The following is a 23,477-nucleotide window of genomic DNA, read 5'->3' as shown; positions in this document are numbered from 1 at the left end:
CCTTTTTTAAGAACATAACAGCTAAAAGATACAGTGTAAGACCTGTGCCTTTCATTAGCTATCTGCTTCAGATACATGATTACAACAAAATGCTGCAGCAGTCCCAATTGATCACACTGTTACAATTTAGTTCCACTGGTATCAAATTTCATCTTGTGATTTACAGTGGGGTCCTATTTTTCCTACAGAGTAATGATCATTCATTGGGTTGTTAAATTCATGGGTGGTAGGAATGACAATTCATAAAATCCAGTGAATTCGTAGTAGAGGGTGGGGACAACCAGAAGCTTGCTATGTCTTGTAAGTGTCTGATAAGGAAGATGACTGTTTTGCACTCTTTGACTCAGGGTTAGAAGTGGAAGAAAAAAAACTTACATTTCATCTTGTCTTTAGAAACCAGAAAAAAAACTTTAAAAAACTGAAGAAAACCTAATTGTAAAAAACGGAATAAAAATGTTAAAAACTGATGAGTGGTTCTACCCTGACCCCACAAAAATGCTTTTTTAGACCCAGTTTTTCTTATGCTAGCCTAACAGTTGAGAAAGCATGCAAATTTCTTAGCACTTGCAGATATTTGTTTTTTAGTTCTTTATTAATTTTCTCTTTATTTTCATTTTATATTGAAACAGTAAAAGCATACTTTATCAAGTTTCATAAATGTTATGCGCACCATGGAGATAATCTTGTAACTGGTTTGTGTCTTGGGCAGCAAAACTAATTTTAAAACCTTGAGGAAAAAAAACTCAGTTTCAAAACCAATTATTAACTATACCCCTCCAGATTAACTATATATATATATATATATATATATATATATATATATATATATATATATATATATATATATATATATATATATATATATATCTGTGTGTGTGTCTGTGTGTGTGTAAAGCCAAATGAATTGAAAGGGAAAAGAAAAATAAAACTTGTCTGTACTTGCCTGTCAGTAAAAGACTGAACCCATGGGACCTCGTCATCCTTGATGTAACCCAACTTTGAGGCAGATTCTATACCTGCAATCTGTGGCAAGGATGTGCCATGTGATGAAACACTTGTCATCTCCTGGAACAAGTTCTTGTCAGATGTCAAGACCGTTGGGTTTATCTCGTAAATTGTTTCTGCAGTTTACTCTCTGTGCTAAAGTAATATAGAAAAAAAATTGGGGGAAAGTTTTTTAAAAAATTCGAGTCGCAGTTGAAAATTATTATCTCCACCTTAGCATTAAAACAATAAAACCTTTAATCAAGAGACATTATTTGTAGAGGTACTGAAAAATCAGAGACTTTTGTACACATTGTTAAAACAAAAAAAAGATATAATTGAAGTTGTAACCACTGCCATACAGTATTTTGATGATGTCAATTCATGTTCTAGTTTTCCTTCTTCTCTTCCCTCCTTCCTCTCACCCTTTTGTTCCATCTCAAAAGATGTTACAGCTGTTGACATGTCTGAGTCTCGGATACATAAATGGATTGGTATATCCTGTGACTGGTATCATTTGTTATAAACAGTATTGTAAGTTGGAAAATTTATTATTGTAATATTGTGTAAAAGTATTCATCATAAATGATCTGTACCAACGATTTTTTGATTATCTGTGGTCAACTTCTATAAAAATTAAGAAGTACTCAACATCCTTGACAGATATGGAACTTTCATGTTTTGTTGATGATTATACCTATCATCATTCAAGAAATATTTACAAGAGTTTACACTTTTGCACAGTTTATTTTAGAAATAAGTAGTTTTCTTTCTTGTGCATAGAATTTGATTTTATTTCCACCATGTTATCTGTTGGCATAAGCTGTAATATTGGTGATGGTCAGTTGTGCACCTCTGATTAATTTTGCCATCAGTTTTCTTTCAGAAATTCTTTATAACTCAGTATAGTGAGCTTAAAATCTAGGAGTTGGTTTTCAGAAGACATCACATGAACAATAGAATTAATAATCGTGTTAGTAGATAAACATTTGTCTTCATATTGACACTTGAAAAGAGGGATATACCAGCATTCTTTTCATTTTACAATATATGTAATGTAAGTCACGTGATTTTAACAATTTTTGCAAGTATATTTGTTAAAATGGTTTGCACAATGATGGTTGAATAAAATTTTGAACAGTACTAATTCTTTAAATCTTTATTAAAAAATTTGACACAGATCCATACAGGTAAAATCATGTAAATAAAGAAACCAAATAAATCCCATTTTGGAATATTAACAGTTTCGATGTGTGCGTTAAGATGTGGAACACAATTGCCTTTGTAAAAACTAGTTCTACAGGGGTCAAAACCCTTGGTCACTATTATATAAGAGTGAAGGCTGAGGAAGGGCATAGACCAGCAGGGGTTAATGTGTTAAGAGTGAAGGCTGAGGAAGGACATAGACCAGCAGGGGTTAATGTGTTAAGAGTGAAGGCTGAGGAAGGGCATAGACCAGCAGGGGTTAATGTGTTAAGAGTGAAGGCTGAGGAAGGGCATAGACCAGCAGGGGTTAATGTGTTAAGAGTGAAGGCTGAGGAAGGGCATAAACCAGAAGATTTGCTTTCTTATGAGCAAGATCAATGCAAATTAATAAGATGGTCTCCAATCCGATTGAATGAACTTCTTGCCACTCATATAGGTGGTATTTCTGACATAATTTTAATAACAAAATTCACAAATACAGTACTACCAGATTTTGGATAATTAAAGCATTTATTATACAATTGTTATCAATATTGAACATTACTCTGTTCCCATTATACTTCTTTCCACTGATTTCTTCTGATGACCACATCAGTATTATGGATACTTTGATATATTTTTTTACATTCAGAACACTGGACAGGTAGCACATCATCTTAATACAGTACAAACATCATGCATGTAATGACTGTTATTAGACTAATGAATGGGTGGGAAAAATTATGAATTCCATTTTCATTGTGGGTACAAACAAAAGAATTGATTGATATTAGTAATTGTTATAATATGTGGCACCAATATTTGGTAATAAAGAGCAGTGCCCAGATGTGCATTTTAAGATCTAAAACCACTAACCACCATTCTCAAATTGTTCTTGAAAGTTGTATTTTTCATATGAATACTGTCAGTTGAAAAACATTTTAAGTGCTGTTACCTTCATATACGGCAGGGCAGCTATCACTGATTTTAAGTGCTTTTGTTGTTTCCTTTTCTGATACAGCTGAGGGACGTAAAGTTGGTATAGTGATAAATGGTAGCTGGCTAAGTGAGAGAGAAAATTGTATGCAAAACTCTTGTGACATTTGTTATAAACACTGCCAAGTAGCTCATTATTTGCATGTAATATGTGCAGATCATCACTATGCAATCTGTGTTTAAAGTTTCTTCATGCAAGTATTACAAAAGGCACAAAGCATAATAAACTTGTATATGGTCAATACATATACTTAAATTTTAAAAAATTGTATATAGCAATTCTTGGTAATGATACAAGAAACACAATATATCAGTTGTAAAGCTTTCTCACTAACCTGTTACCATCTAAATTACCATTCACTTGGCCAGCTGAGCCATCTTTATTTTTCTCTTTTATTTCTAAAAACTGTTTTCTGCATTTGCATTTAACCTACATTTCAGTTTCATCCTGCTGGGTAAGCATAAGGAGAAGTCTGGGTGTACTGTTATTCAAGACGAGTAACTCTAATAAAACCTTTAGATATGGTAGTCCTTGTTAAACAAGCACCTTGCATAACTTACATACTGCCTTGCATCATTGGATTTTTTCAAAATATAATTCTGACAAGATGTGAAATTGTTAGACAACATTTTTTTGAATAAAATAAACTGTAGAAATAAAATATTTAGAAAATTAATGTGTAAAATGCATGTTCCTCATTTCTAACACTAAATTAACACCCTCTTAACATAATTGGTTCAAAAGTTGGAAAAGTATATTTAAAAAAATTAAAAACATTATCAAGCTCTTTTTTAAAAAAATATTTTTCGTGAATGATTTCTTCCCAGTTTAATTCTGATAGCTTTTATATGTACAGTTAGATATTAAAAATTTGTTCCTATCTGTTCATATAATATAAATTGCAAAAATAGATCCATCATTTTCATTTTTACCCAGTCCAAAACTTGGGTTTACTTAAATGGTATGTAAATTAATAGCCAAGCAGTTGGTTGTTTTCAGTTTTGCTTTAATTAAAATGAACAAATTAGTTTTGATTTACTTATGGTTATATGTGAAATTAACAGCCTCTAAAGTTAATCATATTTTGAGGATTTGAATAATGTGTTTTAAACTAATCACTGCTAATTAAAAGCTAATTTTACATCCTAATGGATGCTTCCTTGATATGTTATAAATCAGAACATTCATGTGCAAATTGTTTACTTTTTCACTGTAATTCTAGAAAAAAGTCTTGCAGAGTTAAGGAGGTTAATAAGAATTACTTTTACTATTCATCATCTGCTAATGGAAAAATATTAATCACATTTTGTTGTAAAAATAATAGATCAAGTCAGTTTGAGGCACAAGCTGACAATCACCTTATTTTATACTTGAAATGTAATCAGGCAACAAATTAACTTGAATTTTAACAATGGAAATGCTGTGCAGGTACTTCACAATTTATTGTCAGACCTGTGATGGACTGGTTAATATTTTTAAGTTTTTTGACTATTATTTCTAATGCATTATGTTTTATGAATAATATTCATTGAGTTAAATACATTTCTTGATATTATCAAGTAATGGTGACCTTCCCAAAGTCATAAAATTCATTCTACATGTTTTAATTTTGAAACAAAAGAAATGCCTTTATTTATATCTTTATTTTATGAAGAAAAAAAAAGAAAGAATTTAATGAGCAATAAATTAGAAAGTATTACTTACCATGTTTAAGACTGGACACACATCAATACAGTTTATTTTCTTATGTGAAAATCCTCGAGCTGTTTTGATCTCTGAATGGTATTCATACATTCCTTCAAGGACAAAGTATCACAAGGTTACAGTTTGTTCTTAAACAATCACACTTGCCCAATAGCTTTTATCATTTTAGGATCAGATTGTTCAGTAGCCTTGATTATGTTTGAGATATTGATTAAATTATTTACAGTCTGTAATCAATGAACTCTTTTGAAACAACTGGATTCGGGCAAGAACTCGATTAATTTTCATGAATTATGCATAAGAACATGAGGATGCTAAATAATTAGATTATAATGAAAATAGATATGTAGACTCCAACAGGAAATTTGCCTTTTTTTTAGAATTTTGGTTTGAGTGAGCACAGTTTATTGTCTTAACATGACTAATTCCATTAATTGGCTTTGTATACCCCTTACACCCCATAGTATATTTTTCTCTCATTTATTCTTGTGTTCATTTATTGGCTCATTACTCTCAATATTTTGTTACCTCCTTAATATCCCTTTATAATCAATACTTGTGAAAATTGGTGTATGGATACATCTCATCAAAAAGAAACTTGGCCACACCAAAACTAGGTCACTGTAACCAATACACCAACAATATCATGAATCATATTGCACAAACACTCATGAATATGTGGATACATCTCCATGAAAGTAACTCATCCATACAAAAAAACTAGGTTAATTTAACCCAGTTTTGATACTGGTGATTTTGATATTGACAGCTGTTCATTCCTTGCACTTTCAACATCTTGAACAAAAATTCTGTTAGAGCCTTGAAACATCTTATGTTGAAACATCTCAAACAGTGTAACTCAGCCATACCAAAATCTGGGCCACTGTTGCCAAACATTGCATCTCTTGAGTGACATTTGTATTTTTAGCTGATGTTCCTAAAGCACTCATTGTATTGGGCCTTTTTTTATGCATTAAATATGTGGGTACTTCACAATAAAGCGGCTCTGGTGGCCTAGTGGTTAGAGCATCCGCCTCGGATGCGGGAGATCGTGAGTTCGATCCCCGGCCGAGTCATACCAAAGACTTACAAAAATGGTACTGATAGCTGCCTCAATTGGCGCTCAGCATTAAGAGGTTAGTGTTAGGACTGGTCGGCCTAGTGTCAGGATAATATGGACTAGGTGGGACATCATGCTACATGTCTGCGGCATGATGCCCCAGTGCTAGACATCACTATAAACTGCCACACTGCAGACATCGTATTGATATGACTAAAAAAATTGTTAAAGCTACCTTAAAAATCTAAATCACACACACACACTCACACACTTCTCAGTAAAAATAACTTGGTCATGGCAGTTTGACCCAGTTTTCTTTTTTTGGGGGGTTTTCTTTTTTTTTCTCTCAGCTTTCTGTGTTACATTCATGTTACCTTGGACCCAATTTCACCAACACTCATGCAAATTGACATGTTTGCATTGTGAATTAACTTAATCATGACAAAACTAGGTCATTTTGTGACCTGACTTTAACACTTGAGTGACTTGAAATTTCAGTAGTTTGTTACAGCCTCATTATCTTGGACCCAATTTCACCTACAAACAAAATTGGATAAGTAGGTCTCAGTGACTTTTTCATTCTTGATTTTCTCTGGTATTATTCTCTTTACCAGTATGTATATGGTCATCTTCTTAAAATGTTGAGAGGAGATTTGAATTTATAAGTAACATTTTGTTAACAATTTTGTCAGTCTGTCTCTCTGCCACAGTTCTTACCCATTTAATTTCTTCAGAACCATTTGAACTGGAAATGCATTTGTATTAAAGAAAGTTTGTGTGCAACATAAGATTCTAGTAGAGACCAGTAATTTATTTTCCAAAAACAAAAATACAGTGATGAAAAAAATAAAGTGAAAAACCCTGTTTAGAAATGACATGTAAAGGTTTTCCATATAGCTATGTGTTGAGCCTATGACTTCAGATGCTAAAAAAATTTATGGCAAAAGAAAAATTGCATATATTTTTTTTAATCTGTCAATTTCCAAAGGTTAAAAGCTTTACAGTTATGTATTCTGTGATATTAGAAAGAGAACTGAACCAATTTAGAGCTATTACCAATCCGTTTAGGTGCCAAATGTGGAGGTGTTGTATAACATTCATCCCCAGGACACCTGAACAGGAATGTGTAGCTAATGACTTCTTTAGGGGATTTTACAAAACTTGATGATTTTAAATCACTAACGCTATGGCCTCAAGACATTCACAATCAGTGCATATCAGTAAATAATACAGAGTCAATGCTTTGTTTAGGAGATCTCTACTAATATCTGTCCCCACTTTCAGGTCTTGGCTGATAATCACTCACTGTGTCCTTTTGGGACATGGGTATATTTTCAGGATTGGTTGCCACTTGTGTGAAACTATTATGATAATGTCAGTGCAGATGAACTAATCAATATACAATAAATTAGACTCTCCATTCAGACCCTTGAAGGCAGTGAATACCACTGAAATGGTGGGTAAGTTTAAAGGGATATAAATCTTTTGTCTTAATTATTATTAAATGGATGAAATTGCTATCATTTTCCAATTATTACATTGTTAGTGGGACATCAAACAGTTGTGTGTTAGTATATTTATGGAATTATAAACTTAGTGTTATTTTTATCTGGAACCTTGAATTTCATCATTTTATCTCTTAATTCTGGTATTTTATTGGTTACTTGCAGTCATATAGAAAAAGCTGTCAAAAATATAGACAAAGGTTTAACTAAATTATCTTTCATGCACAGTTTTAAAGTTTTATCAATGCTGGACCCTTTTTAAGGTACTGCATGAATATGTACGACTACTATAAGAATCACCTGTTGCATTTGTTTGTCTGGATAACTGTTCATACTTCTCATAACCACCAAAGCTTTGCAACCCTTGCACATAATTGGATGTAATTTGATAGATCATTTGCATAGTACCTTGCATGTAAATTTGCGTTTTAAAGGTTTTGTCTTGTCAGGTCAACATTTTGGACAAAATTACTGCCCTTTTCCCATAAATTTTGAATCTCCACTACATCAGGTCATTGCATAGCTCAGAAACCATTAAACATATCTTATGCAATTTAGTAAATACATTGTCTCGTAGATCTAGATGTACATTTGTGGGTTCTGTTTCAATTCTGTTTTGTACAGAGTTATAGCCCCTGACAACCATAGATTTTTACATGGGATTTTGCTTGTAAACAGCATAACTCAAGAACCATTCAACATATTCTAATGCTGCTTGGTATGGACATTGTCCCTTAGACCTAGATGGTGCCTTTAATGGAATTGTGTCTAATAAGAGCCATTTTGGATAGACTTGTTGCCCTTGTCACTCAGCTTCATGTCTTTATATAGAATGCTGCTTTTAAGTAGTATAGGTCAAGAACCATGTGTCTACTCCCTTTAAGGACAGAGTTATGACCTCTGTCAGTCAACTTATATTTTTATTTTCTGTGTTATGTGATGAGTTCTTGAAGAAATTGAATTTCAAGCATTGCAAGTCATCAATTAGACAAATCATGGCCCCTGAGTTCCTCCAGAATTTGTTTTCCCAACAGAGGTTCCTCTATTTAAGCTCCACAGAACAGATTATAGTGAGTGGGGCCCTTTGTGATGTACCCATAACTAATATGTTTGTCTTATCACAGATGATATGTTAAAACTTTCAAGTCAAATACTGGAAGATGGTAAGCATTGTGGTACTGGTCATTCCATTATCGAAGGGTTCACAGGCAAAACACAACATTTCCTGCTATCTTTATTGTTTAAAATCATCAGCATTTTTAATGACAAGGCATAGACAAAGTATCTGGTAGTTAGGTAAAATAAAGACTTAAGAGATTATACAGGATTGGTTATATGCCAATCATTTCTGACCTATGAATGTGAACAAATTAGATTCCCTTTATTTACCAAACGTTATCAGATAGTTTTAGGCTTAGCCATGCCATCACAGTTTCCTTTCTTGTGCCATTTTCTATACAAAACTTCAGGATACTGTGCATACTCACTTATAGGTCCAACTGCAAACAACATAATGTGCAAGCAGATCAGGGTCTGTGTTGTTTGTTCTACTGATTGCTCCAGACAAGCTGCATAAACCCAGATCTACTGGCACATTAAATGTTGGCAAATCTGGATCAGTGCAGTTCGATCAGTCTTAATAAGTGAGTACTGTATACATGGTATGTATTTCTTATTTCGGATCCACATGAAGATCATTTTCGTAAGAAAATAAAGAAAGATTTGTTTTTTTAAAAGGTCATCATTTTTAATCAGCTTTCAAAGTTTACTTTAGTTTCATAGATTTTAGCATTTTATTCCATAAGTTTAATTTTTTTTTAATTAATCTTCTAAACATAGTTGAAGGTTGAAGATTTTATAAAGTGGACAGTCATCACATTTTTAATAAAAAAAATTGTCATAAAGGCAAGAAATAGAACCGGGTGTACAGGAAAACAATATCCTACTCCGTTGTTGCTCTGGTTCAAGAGAAAAAGTAAAAAAAAACATTTCTTCAATAAGGTTCACACATTCTTAATGTTGGCTGCTGGTAATTGATTTCACTGATATCAGTTCTAGCATCAACAATTTAGCAGAACTCCACAGCATTCTTACAATATATTTTCTTCATTCTGACTTCAAACAGTGCATTGCCTCATAAGTAAGTCCATTTTTTAAAATACTTTCTTACACAGTGATGGTGAAGTTGTACATTGTGTTGCCTTCTCAATAAATGGTGAAATTGTACATTATGTTGATGAAATTGTACATCAGGCATGTGCACCTATGGCCTGCATGCTGAATCCAGCATGCAACTTAATTTTATATAGTTTTATTTATATCTTATAGTGTGGCTTTAAAATTTGCTATCTGGCTCATGCCTTGGAGGCTGTTGCACATGGCTGTTGTCTTCTCAATCTTTGCTACACATGTTAATGTTTGCTACTCTCTGTTCATTAGGATTGACACCAAATACAGTTTAGTTCAGTTTAAGAGATGCAAACTAACCATTGTCATTAAATGTTGAATAAACCTCAAATAAAGAGCTTTAAATTAAATTACTTTTTTTGATCCAGGTGGTTTCCTTCCATATCTCTTATGACTAATGCATTCAGACAAAAATGCTAATTGTAAATTCTCAAAATTTGGTGGCTATTTTGTCCATATCAAAGGAGTAAAATGTATAATAAAAATAAATAAAATAACAATGACATTTTCATATACCGTAAATACTCGCTTATAAGTTGAGTCCAGCTACAAACTGCACAGACCCAGATCTGCTGTCACATAATGTTCTGGAAGATCTGGGTCTGTGAAGTTTGTTAGTTAGAATCTGTAGATAAAACAGTATGTATATATCCTGATCTGCAGGTGCTTTATGCTGTGGCAGGTGCTTTATGCTATGGCAGGTGATGATGTTTGCAGTTTGCCTCAACTTACAAGCCAGTATAGATAGTACATAGGAAGATGTATATGTAACCCCATAGCCACTGTTCTTGTGATTAAGGGGGTATATTTAGCATGTAACAAGGAATGGAAGGTATTTCTGTTCATTGTGATCTATTATAGCAAAAGATGCATAAATTAAAGTAGGATAATTGATACTAGACTGTATGTATTTATTCATTGCAACATTAACCTGAACACACCATGCCAAGTTGAGGCATGCATCATTTATGTTCTTCATTTTTGCCACTCTTTCAGGGTCTATTCTAGATCAGAAAATTAGAGGGGAAATTCCACATGATTTTATAATAAAACCATTTTTTTATTTTATGAACATAAAGGATGGGTTAAAAGAAAAAATGAAGCTTGGACTTGAGAATAAAAAGCATGTTGCTGCATATTTTGCTGATTTTTCTATGTGGATGTTGAGGAATAAGCATGATTCCTACAATCTCACATTCTACAATAGACCCTGTGCTTTGTTCATGATGTTCTTATTGTTATGGTTTAAACACGTTATTATGTGATTATAGAAAAATTACCAAAATGAGATCAACATTTTATGACATATACCGTACCTCAAAACGTTTCCAGTAGGGTTAGTCATGAGTAGACCTGTATAGACCCTTTTCCATATTGCATATTAAATGATCAGTTGTTATTAGTTGTTTACATATGACTAACCCTGTTAAAAGATGGTTATAGAAACAAAAAACCAGCTTTAATCTTATAATTGATGATTATTCAAGACAAAGGTCTTGTTTTGTTTTGTCATCTTGGAATCTTGTACATGTGTCCATATGCCTATCCTCAACCAAGATTAACCTCAGTGTCAAGAGTTTAATATTTTCCTAAATAAAAGGCTGGCTCAGTAAAAGAAGGAGGTGTCATGTTATTATTCTTTGCAACAAAAATGTTTTTCTGACAAGTGTTTTGGGGGCACTTTTTTCCTTTATATTTGTATAACCTGTTCATTATAATGCTGAATTGTTATTGCATTTAAAGTATTCACCAACCTCACCCCAATGTATGTACCCTTTACCAATCTAAAAACTAAAGACCTTTTGGAATATAAAAAACGCATGAATCTTCATCATTTCATTCATCAATTATGTATAAAAAAAATTATCATTGTCATGGGTTATCCAATATTTTCATTTTGTTTTTAAGCCAAACAAAAGTTTCTTTACATGGTTGCCATTTTTGCATGGACAAGTCAATTTTTCAAGAAGGCAGATGTGATATAGTTGAACATTGTCGATAAGCTTCAAATAATTCCATACATTTCCATAACTTAAGGAGTTTCGTTATTTAAACACGTTTCTAAGATTTGCACCACAAAGTTTTGTGCACGTTTGGTGGAGGGTAGATACTGTTGGGAATGTTTTATTTTTTAATCACCTTGCTGTGAGGCCTAGTGAGGTTATGGTATTGTCCATGGTCATTCATTGTCCATCGTCTTTTTTGTAAAATTATTATTTACAACATTTTCTAAGAAGCTTCTTGATCAAATTGTAGATAATTGTACAGGAAACATTTTTATATCAAGGCCTTTCAGCGTTGTTCATTTGATGCTGATCCATCATTCAATATGGCTACCATTACTGAAAATATAAAAACCTTTATATAACTTCTCACAAAGCAGCCAAACACAATTTGAGCAACTTTGATCAAAACATCATTGCCTTGAAGCCAATCCACCATAAGATATGGCCTCCATTGCTACAAAGGGTAAAACATTTAAATTACTTCTTCTCAGAAAGCACTCTGTAGAATTTGACCAAATTATATTAGTTTCACCTTACAGTGACCTTATCAGATATGTGTATACCAAGATTTATATATGCAGTCATAGCAGCAAAATGCTCATGAACTGACAGATTGAAACAAAAAGCATTCTGGCATAAAGATCTTTGAAATTTGTTTAAAAGTTCCTAATCTGCTATCAATTATGAGGGCGTTTACTAAAAACAAAAAATTTTAAAACAGAATTTTTCAAAAACTACTGAACAGAATTTGACCAAAATTATCCTGGCATATGTTACTTGGAGGATAAAGTGTTCAAATGACAATTTAAAAAAATATTGAACAGAATTTGATTAAACTTGACAAAATACACCCTGTCCTAAATGGCTTTCCGATTTGTACAGATGATGCCAGTCCACTGTCAGTTTTGGCTTTCTTTGCTAAAATTCAGAAAAACTGTTCAACCTCATTTCAAAGATTGATACATGTAACAAAATTGGACCAAATTTAACAGATAGTATCTTTCTTCGAGGGCTTTCTAGTTTGTACAAATAATACCAAATTGACCACCATTACTAAAGTAGAAAAACCTTTCACAACAATTTCTCAGAAACTGTTCAACAAAATTTGACCATTTGATGGCATTCTGTCCTGAATGGATATTTAGTTGTACAGATATTGCCAGTCCATCATAAATAATGGCCACTCAGATTAGTGAGCACCCCCATTTCAGTCAGAGAATATACCTGGTTCACAGAAAGTTCCATTATATGGTCTGTACACTTTAAGGAACATGACTTTTGTTTGTGGCTAGAGTATTCTTTTTGGTCATGTGATAATATAAGGGAATTTAGCTGAGACCTCGGCAGAGTTATTTTTTGCTAATTATCCTGTGCCTTGTGATTGGAGTGGACAAGTAAATTTCTAAAATGGTGAAAGTTCAGAACTTTTACAAAGGACAGAAATAGGCATTTATGGACACTTACTATTATATCAGAAAATGATGAAGACACCAGCATAATATTGCTTTTCTCTAATATGTGAATGCAGCTAAAATAAATAAATTCCTTTGTATGAGGGCCTCAAGGTAGATTAGTCCTTAGCCAATTGTGTTACCCTCTTTAAATAAGGTCATTATTATTATTATTATTTTTATTATTATTATTATTATTATTATTATTATTATTATTAATGCTTACCACCAGTAAAGATGTGATTGGTACCAGTCCAGTAAAACAAGTAAATTTACAAGAGTTGGATGCAGCTTGATTGGTGGAATTCATTGTCTTGTATAGCTCTTTAGACAGGTTTGCCTTTCATCTTGAGATATCATGTGATAGGCAGTGTAGGAGGCTAATTTCCTTGTCATTTTTATCTTGATCTTAATTCTACTTCCATTTGCAAGATTGCTAATATCCTGATAAAGAGTGGCTTGCATTTTCATAAATTACAACAAGATCAGGCATTAATTGGTTGCACAATTTCAGCATTGGGTACAATCTCAGCATTTAAATAACCTTTTGCTCATTTGGATTGTCATCATCATCTTTGTCATCATCATCATCCTTGTCATCAGTGTATTCATAATCTCTTCTTTTTATTCTTCATTCATTTTCTTCTTACTTATGTTTTGAAAATAATATCCTCTTTTTATTAGAGACAATACTACTACTACATCATCTGACACAACACCTCCATCTTCACCTCAGCCAATGCGCAGATCTGAACGAACCACAGATGAAAATGTTTTCTCTAGGCTTACTGGTAGTGCCGTCACATCACCAAATGCGCTTAAGAGGTTGGTAGATTACTTTGAGTATTTTAATTGTTTTTATTTGGATTAGTAAATTAGTGTATCAGCTTGTTAAAATGTTGTGAGAGGGTGGTATATCAGATATTTTCTTTATGCATTGTGTATATAGGTAGGTAGGTAGGTTTGTAATGGGTGTATTAGCAGATCAGCACAGCGCAAGCCATATTGTGGCAAGTTATTTTTGGTATCCCGATAAAGGTGCACAAAGATAATGGCAAAAGAGGTGAAAATCTTTGACATGCCAAGTCACATTTTCATACTGTACTCCAAATAGCCAAGATGACCTCAGAAATCTCATCTTTTGGCATGCAGAAATGTGCATCAAGCCTATTTAACAAATCTGAGCTTACTGGATTAAGACTAATAAAACTGTTTTCAAGGTGGCAACTCCTGCAGCGAAGTTGAATTCAGAGTGCACCAGTTCCTTCATTAATTAATGACTGTAGAACTGTTTTTATTTATGATATACTTATTGTTGACTTCATTCTTTCAAGTATAACACCCTGTTTGTCTCTGGAGAGTTTCTGGGTCAGAATGTCAATTTTCCTTAGTTCGTAAAATTCCAGAATAGAAAGTACATTTGTTAAAACCTACCAACCAAAAAAAAAAAATTTAAGTGGGAACATAGGTATTTTTTACCTGTACTCAAAAACAGGAGATTGAAAATTGAAACAGCTTTCATTGCACTAATTATCAAGTAAATTAACCAATGTTTTTTTCAGTGGGCAGCAGTGTAAATAGCTGACATGATCAAATAAAATAAATCAGTCAGCATTGCCAGTACATGATTTTCAGAAGTTCTTGTCATCTCGGTTTTATTCAATGTAAAATTCTCACTCGAGAACCTCATTCTGGACTTAATGAGTTTATAGTAGTATTATAAATAATTGTTTTCAGTGATTAAATGCCTGGACCAGTGTAAGTAATTTGGCCAATTTGTTTTGGGGGGAATCCTCACCATGTGTTTCACTGAGTTGAGATCATTTCATGCACATTTAAAAGAAAATATGGGTTGTCTAGCAGATTATCAGAGGTGAGATAATTTTATACATTCTGTTTTCATTGGCTGTTGTTACACTATTAAACAATCTAATTACAAGAACTCATTCCTGTAAACAGTGGTACATACATTATTATAATCTGGGTCACAGTAATTGTTAGATATCGACTTCTTGCAATGATTGTGATTGACTTTAGCTTTAATGAGTTAATTTTGTGAATACTTAATGAACTTTCAAACATATTAAGCAACATGACGTTAGCTATGGTTCTTGAACTTGCCCCAGATGTACAGAAATTAAAATAATTATATTATTTAGAGCATATTACCTGGGATATCCGAGTACTATGCACATTTATCACCAATGACACAACATGCACTCAAACAGACTGGCATAGTTTTACAAACAAAAAGAACACAAAACAGCAGAACTGCAACCACAATTCTTTATTTGCAAAAGAAAACACTGAAACATTATCACATGTTCTATTTTGGCAAGCAAGGATATAATGGAACCATGTGTACCTATTTTGCTTTTGAAGAAGCTTTGGTGACTTGCATAGCATGCTGCACTTAAAACCAAAAAGGTGCAGGTTTGAATGTTCACATCAGATCAGTTGGGATTGGTTACAATTGTGTGTCCTTGGGCAAGGCACCTCACTCCTATTGGTTTGGCACTAAATAATTGAACTTTCACATTGGATCAGCTGGAATTGGCCATGATTGTATGTTCTTGAGCAAGGTATCTCACTCCAGTTGTTTTGGCACTAAATAATTGAATTTTTACATCAGATCTGCTGAAATTGGCTATGATTGTGTGTCCTTAGACAAGGCATCTCACTCCAGTTGTTTTGGCACTAAATAATTGAATTTTCACATCGGATCAGCTGGAATTGGCCATGATTGTGTATCCTTTGGCAAGGCACCTCACTCTAGTTGTTTTGGCACTAAATAATCTGCTTGTGTCTCTTTGCCATAAAACACCAAACCAAACCAAGCTCAACAACAAATGAAGCCAAGCTAAACACCAAATGAAACCAAGCTAAACACCAAACCAAACCGAGCTAAACACCAGACCAAACCAAGTCAAACACCAAACCAAACCAAGCTAACCAAGTTCCAACCAGCATTGAAATTGCTGTGCATGTCTACAACAGTCCTGACGAGAGATTCAGAAAGAAATATAATTTTCATTAACACATAGATTATCTTCACAGAGATAAGTAATTATTTTTTTAATGTCTGGATATTAACAGTAATGATGGTAACATAAGGAAGTTCAGATTATTGCATTTCATTTTTTTATCAATTAAGTTTTTTTAGGAAATATTAGACTTGTAATTATATGACTGCACTTTTAAAAGTAAAAGTTTAGTTAGAAAAAATTATATAGTTATAAATAATTATGATTCGCTTGAATCCTTTTTTATTTAAAAAAGATCCAACTTTGATGAATGACTTGTATGATGCACAACTAATCTGGTATATTTTAGGGGAGCCATTGTGCCAGCTACCTCAAGGATGAACACCACACGGTCTTCTCCTCTTATGTGTTCCCATGTGGCTGAGGGTCACACCAAGGCTGTTCTGTCTGTCTGTGCTTCTGAGGACTGGCTGTTCACTGGCAGTAAAGGTATGTAGAACATGTCCAAAGGACCAGTAAATTTTTTATAAGTGACTGTTATTGTTGACGTTGCATGCAGCAACAACATTAAATTTAATTTAACAGTATGTCATTTACTGGAATCAGTTCTTTGGTTCTCATAGTAATGTTTAGACTTGGACTGACCTCTTACCTGCTACTGAAATAGCAAATATTTTTTGGCTATTAACTGCGAAAAATTATAATAAAGATTGATCCAGTTGTATGTAGTTTTCATTTTTATAGTTTATTTTACTCATTTGCAGACTTTTTGCACAGTCTGGATTATAATTGTGCTGATTTGCATGGAGAGTAGATGACTGTAGGAGATTAAAACATGAGTTTTGCTTGCATTTTCTTATGGATCAAAATAAATTAGATGAAACTGTTTAACTTATGTCTTTCTTCATTCATTTCCATTCTTGCATAATATACTTAATTTGCCTTTTGACTTTATGGTTAGCCAGATATTGTAGATGCAGATTATATTTGTCTGAGCATTAGTTTTTTGTTAATTTGTTTTTTATTTGGACATTGAATATCATATTTTTATGTTTTTTGACTATAAAAAGATAGCTAATTTTGCTATAGCAAAACAGTATGTACTGTATACAGAGTAATTTCTTGTGAATATAGTGATAAATTGGACTGTCTTTGGAACTTATTGACCAAACTCCATCTACTTGACGGCTTGCTACTTTACTTTAAAAATGTTGAAAAGTGTGTACAAATGTCTTTCCATCTATATGTTCTTTTAATAATTTTCTTTTACTTGTACAGCCAGTCATCAGGACAAATTTCTGACTGATAAAGCTGCATAATTATGTATTGGTACTAAAACACTGTGATGTAGACAAAAGGAACTTTAGTTGGCATGCAGTACTTGTGTAGGTTAAAACCCTACCATTGGATGATCTCAGGTTAGATAGTGTGGGCCAGGCACACTTATCCAATTTTTCTTGGGCAATAAATAACCTACTTGTGTTAAAGACATGAAGAAAAAAAGAAAAAAGAAAAAAATGAAATATCCAAATCACCAAAGATTATCAAAACTCACAGATGGCTACTAATTTCCACAAAAACCATCTTTGCAAATTATGGTGTTTTTTTAAAACTTTTTTCTGTCAGGCACTGTCATTCACAGCTAGCCCTTAAGTTAATTGTGCTTGCATTTAAGCAGTTAATTTGTTATTCCCATTATGTTAAGTTACTGCTCAGGGGGGGCCATGAAGAAATGATCATGTGATAAAAGTTATGTACACGAGAGTAAAGCCTGCATGGAAAATTACAGGATGCTGTCATTTTCCTGTTTCAGATAGTTTCAAACATTTATTTTATTTTTTTCTTGAGACAACATTGACAACTGTAGAAAAAATTATGGCACCAGCATCATTGGTGTTGTATTGGTCACAAGAACAAGAAATACTTTGAGGCATTTTTCTTTATAAATTTCTTCAAGTTTACCTTACTCATTACAGAATGCTAAAATGATATTAATCTCACACACCTACTAAAGATGGAAGCTAGAATGTGTTATAGTTAACAACAGATTAAGTGATAATTTGTATTCATCCTTCAGATAGAACAGCCAAGGCATGGGACATCCAGACAGGGAAAGAATTCATGTCATTTGCAGGACATCCTAATAATGTGACTGTTGTAAAATACTGCCAGTCTCGTAAACTTCTCTTTACTGTCTGTCAATCATATATCAGTGTCTGGGATCTCAGAGAAAAAAGCAGCAAATGCATCAAAACTCTAAGGTAGGTTTTATGTGAGTTTACTAGGATTATTGTTTTCTTTGTTTGCCTTATATAATATTTAAGTTAACTGCAAATTATTTTCACCAGTCATTTATAAATTTATGTTGAGAAGACTTAATTATAAGATCTACAGCACTCCCTCGCTATCAAGCCAATGTTTCCAGTCATAAGGAGAGTATTATCTTGGATCCCATTTTTGATTTTATGGGATGGCTCTCAGTTACTAAGAATAGTTTGTTTTTATAATATTAGACACATTTCTAGATTTAGCTCTTTTGGCCTCGGAAAATCAGCCAAACTATATAAAGGGACATTACTCAGAATTGAATCATAAGAAGAAATGATTAGACTGAGTGGTTACCTTCATAATATGGTTTGACAGCTTCTGTGTAGTATTTCAAACAATACACATCATTTGTGCAGAAAATACTTAGAAAGGTTATTGCATAAATCTTGTCATTCAGATTGTTTATGACTTTTTAATCAGTTCTCTGTTAATAGATAGATAGAGCAAAGAAGAGCAAAATGTGACTGGGTGGAACATCATGCTACATGTCTGCGGCATGATGCCCCAGTGCTAGACATCACTATAAATGCCACATTGCAGACATCATAGCAATATGACTGAAAAATTGTTAAAGCTACGTTAAAAAATCCAAATCACACACACACTTTGATATCTAGTCTAATGTGCTTCATTACAAAGTAGTCTTATTATAAGATGGTTTACTCCATTGCTTGTATGGATAGTGTTGTAATGACTCAAATGAGGGAATACTGTATCATGTACCTCATTATAAGGCAAGTCTTAATGTACGGTGGTATATTCCATAACTCTTATGGACAACATTATAATGAGGAGTTCTGTAGTTATAGTGTCAACAGCAAAGAAACGTTAACATGCTATTTCATGCATTTCTTGAAAGTTGAAAGTAGCTCAACCCACCTTTATCCAAATACAGTTAAATGTCAGTTATACAGATATGAGTTATCAAGAATATCCAACACAGAATTTTCTGTGAAGGATAATTCATAGATTTTTTTAACTTTGCTTTGATACAGCAGTATGAGCAGGATGTGATCTGTATACCTGACAAGGTGATACACTTGGAAATGTATTAGCAATATAAAATCAGCAGGATGTGATTTGTATACCTGACAAGGTGATACACTTGGAAATGTATTAGCAATATAAAATCAGCAGGATGTGATTTGTATACCTGACAAGGTGATACACTTGGAAATGTATTAGCAATATAAAATCAGCAGGATGTGATTTGTATACCTGACAAGGTGATACACTTGGAAATGTATTAGCAATATAAAATCAGCAGGATGTGATTTGTATACCTGACAAGGTAATACACTTGGAAATGTATTAGCAATATAAAATCAGCAGGATGTGATTTGTATACCTGACAAGGTGATACACTTGGAAATGTATTAGCAATATAAAATCAGCAGGATGTGATTTGTATACCTGACAAGGTGATACACTTGGAAATGTATTAGCAATATAAAATCAGCAGGATGTGATTTGTATACCTGACAAGGTGATACACTTGGAAATGTATTAGCAATATAAAATCAGCAGGATGTGATTTGTATACCTGACAAGGTAATACACTTGGAAATGTATTAGCAATATAAAATCAGCAGGATGTGATTTGTATACCTGACAAGGTGATACACTTGGAAATGTATTAGCAATATAAAATCAGCAGGATGTGATTTGTATACCTGACAAGGTGATACACTTGGAAATGTATTAGCAATATAAAATCAGCAGGATGTGATTTGTATACCTGACAAGGTGATACACTTGGAAATGTATTAGCAATATAAAATCAGCAGGATGTGATTTGTATACCTGACAAGGTGATACACTTGGAAATGTATTAGCAATATAAAATCAGCAGGATGTGATTTGTATACCTGACAAGGTGATACACTTGGAAATGTATTAGCAATATAAAATCAGCAGGATGTGATTTGTATACCTGACAAGGTGATACACTTGGAAATGTATTAGCAATATAAAATCAGCAGGATGTGATTTGTATACCTGACAAGGTGATACACTTGGAAATGTATTAGCAATATAAAATCAGCAGGATGTGATTTGTATACCTGACAAGGTGATACACTTGGAAATGTATTAGCAATATAAAATCAGCAGGATGTGATTTGTATACCTGACAAGGTGATACACTTGGAAATGTATTAGCAATATAAAATCAGCAGGATGTGATTTGTATACCTGACAAGGTGATACACTTGGAAATGTATTAGCAATATAAAATCAGCAGGATGTGATTTGTATACCTGACAAGGTAATACACTTGGAAATGTATTAGCAATATAAAATCAGCAGGATGTGATTTGTATACCTGACAAGGTGATACACTTGGAAATGTATTAGCAATATAAAATCAGCAGGATGTGATCTGTATACCTGACAAGGCGATACACTTGGAAATGTATTAGCAATATAAAATCAGCAGGATGTGATCTGTATACCTGACAAGGTGATACACTTGGAAATGTATTAGCAATATAAAATCAGCAGGATGTGATTTGTATACCTGACAAGGTGATACACTTGGAAATGTATTAGCAATATAAAATCAGCAGGATGTGATTTGTATACCTGACAAGGTGATATACTTGGAAATGTATTAGCAATATAAAATCAGCAGGATGTGATTTGTATACCTGACAAGGCGATATACTTGGAAATGTATTAGCAATATAAAATCAGCAGGATGTGATTTGTATACCTGACAAGGCGATATACTTGGAAATGTATTAGCAATATAAAATCAGCAGGATGTGATTTGTATACCTGACAAGGTGATATACTTGGAAATGTATTAGCAATATAAAATCAGCAGGATGTGATTTGTATACCTGACAAGGTGATATACTTGGAAATGTATTAGCAATATAAAATCAGCAGGATGTGATTTGTATACCTGACAAGGTGATATACTTGGAAATGTATTAGCAATATAAAATCAGCAGGATGTGATTTGTATACCTGACAAGGTGATATACTTGGAAATGTATTAGCAATATAAAATCAGCAGGATGTGATTTGTATACCTGACAAGGTGATATACTTGGAAATGTATTAGCAATATAAAATCAGCAGGATGTGATTTGTATACCTGACAAGGTGATATACTTGGAAATGTATTAGCAATATAAAATCAGCAGGATGTGATTTGTATACCTGACAAGGCGATATACTTGGAAATGTATTAGCAATATAAAATCAGCAGGATGTGATTTGTATACCTGACAAGGTGATACACTTGGAAATGTATTAGCAATATAAAATCAGCAGGATGTGATTTGTATACCTGACAAGGTGATATACTTGGAAATGTATTAGCAATATAAAATCAGCAGGATGTGATCTGTATACCTGACAAGGTGATACACTTGGAAATGTATTAGCAATATAAAATCAGCAGGATGTGATTTGTATACCGGACAAGGTGATATACTTGGAAATGTATTAGCAATATAAAATCAGCAGGATGTGATTTGTATACCTGACAAGGTGATATACTTGGAAATGTATTAGCAATATAAAATCAGCAGGATGTGATTTGTATACCTGACAAGGTGATATACTTGGAAATGTATTAGCAATATAAAATCAGCAGGATGTGATTTGTATACCTGACAAGGCGATATACTTGGAAATGTATTAGCAATATAAAATCAGCAGGATGTGATTTGTATACCTGACAAGGTGATATACTTGGAAATGTATTAGCAATATAAAATCAGCAGGATGTGATTTGTATACCTGACAAGGTGATATACTTGGAAATGTATTAGCAATATAAAATCAGCAGGATGTGATTTGTATACCTGACAAGGCGATATACTTGGAAATGTATTAGCAATATAAAATCAGCAGGATGTGATTTGTATACCTGACAAGGTGATACACTTGGAAATGTATTAGCAATATAAAATCAGCAGGATGTGATCTGTATACCTGACAAGGTGATACACTTGGAAATGTATTAGCAATATAAAATCAGCAGGATGTGATTTGTATACCTGACAAGGTGATATACTTGGAAATGTATTAGCAATATAAAATCAGCAGGATGTGATTTGTATACCTGACAAGGTGATATACTTGGAAATGTATTAGCAATATAAAATCAGCAGGATGTGATTTGTATACCTGACAAGGTGATATACTTGGAAATGTATTAGCAATATAAAATCAGCAGGATGTGATTTGTATACCTGACAAGGTGATATACTTGGAAATGTATTAGCAATATAAAATCAGCAGGATGTGATTTGTATACCTGACAAGGTGATATACTTGGAAATGTATTAGCAATATAAAATCAGCAGGATGTGATTTGTATACCTGACAAGGTGATATACTTGGAAATGTATTAGCAATATAAAATCAGCAGGATGTGATTTGTATACCTGACAAGGCGATATACTTGGAAATGTATTAGCAATATAAAATCAGCAGGATGTGATTTGTATACCTGACAAGGTGATACACTTGGAAATGTATTAGCAATATAAAATCAGCAGGATGTGATCTGTATACCTGACAAGGTGATACACTTGGAAATGTATTAGCAATATAAAATCAGCAGGATGTGATTTGTATACCTGACAAGGTGATATACTTGGAAATGTATTAGCAATATAAAATCAGCAGGATGTGATTTGTATACCTGACAAGGTGATATACTTGGAAATGTATTAGCAATATAAAATCAGCAGGATGTGATTTGTATACCTGACAAGGTGATATACTTGGAAATGTATTAGCAATATAAAATCAGCAGGATGTGATTTGTATACCTGACAAGGCGATATACTTGGAAATGTATTAGCAATATAAAATCAGCAGGATGTGATTTGTATACCTGACAAGGTGATACACTTGGAAATGTATTAGCAATATAAAATCAGCAGGATGTGATTTGTATACCTGACAAGGTGATATACTTGGAAATGTATTAGCAATATAAAATCAGCAGGATGTGATTTGTATACCTGACAAGGCGATATACTTGGAAATGTATTAGCAATATAAAATCAGCAGGATGTGATTTGTATACCTGACAAGGCGATATACCTGGAAATGTATTAGC

At 33.1% G+C, this 23,477-nt stretch overlaps 1 protein-coding gene across 1 annotated transcript in view; it reads left to right on the top strand.

Annotated features, from left to right (window-relative positions):
• LOC149785030 (kinesin-like protein KIF21A) overlaps positions 1 to 23,477 on the top strand; it is a 259,702-nt gene that overhangs the window by 199,175 nt on the left and 37,050 nt on the right. Inside the window, exons 30-32 of the mRNA XM_089978736.1 lie at positions 13,764 to 13,904; positions 16,413 to 16,552; positions 18,141 to 18,324. Of these exons, the coding sequence (XP_089834862.1) occupies positions 13,764 to 13,904; positions 16,413 to 16,552; positions 18,141 to 18,324 (465 nt within the window). The remainder of the gene's footprint in view (positions 1 to 13,763; positions 13,905 to 16,412; positions 16,553 to 18,140; positions 18,325 to 23,477) is intronic.

This window comes from Sinohyriopsis cumingii, chromosome 13 (assembly GCF_028554795.1).
Source record: "Sinohyriopsis cumingii isolate HCF-2022 chromosome 13, ASM2855479v2, whole genome shotgun sequence".
NCBI classification, from domain to species: domain Eukaryota; kingdom Metazoa; phylum Mollusca; class Bivalvia; order Unionida; family Unionidae; genus Sinohyriopsis; species Sinohyriopsis cumingii.
Note: the sequence above shows the minus strand (reverse complement) of the source record. Positions and strands in the feature narration are given on the sequence as shown.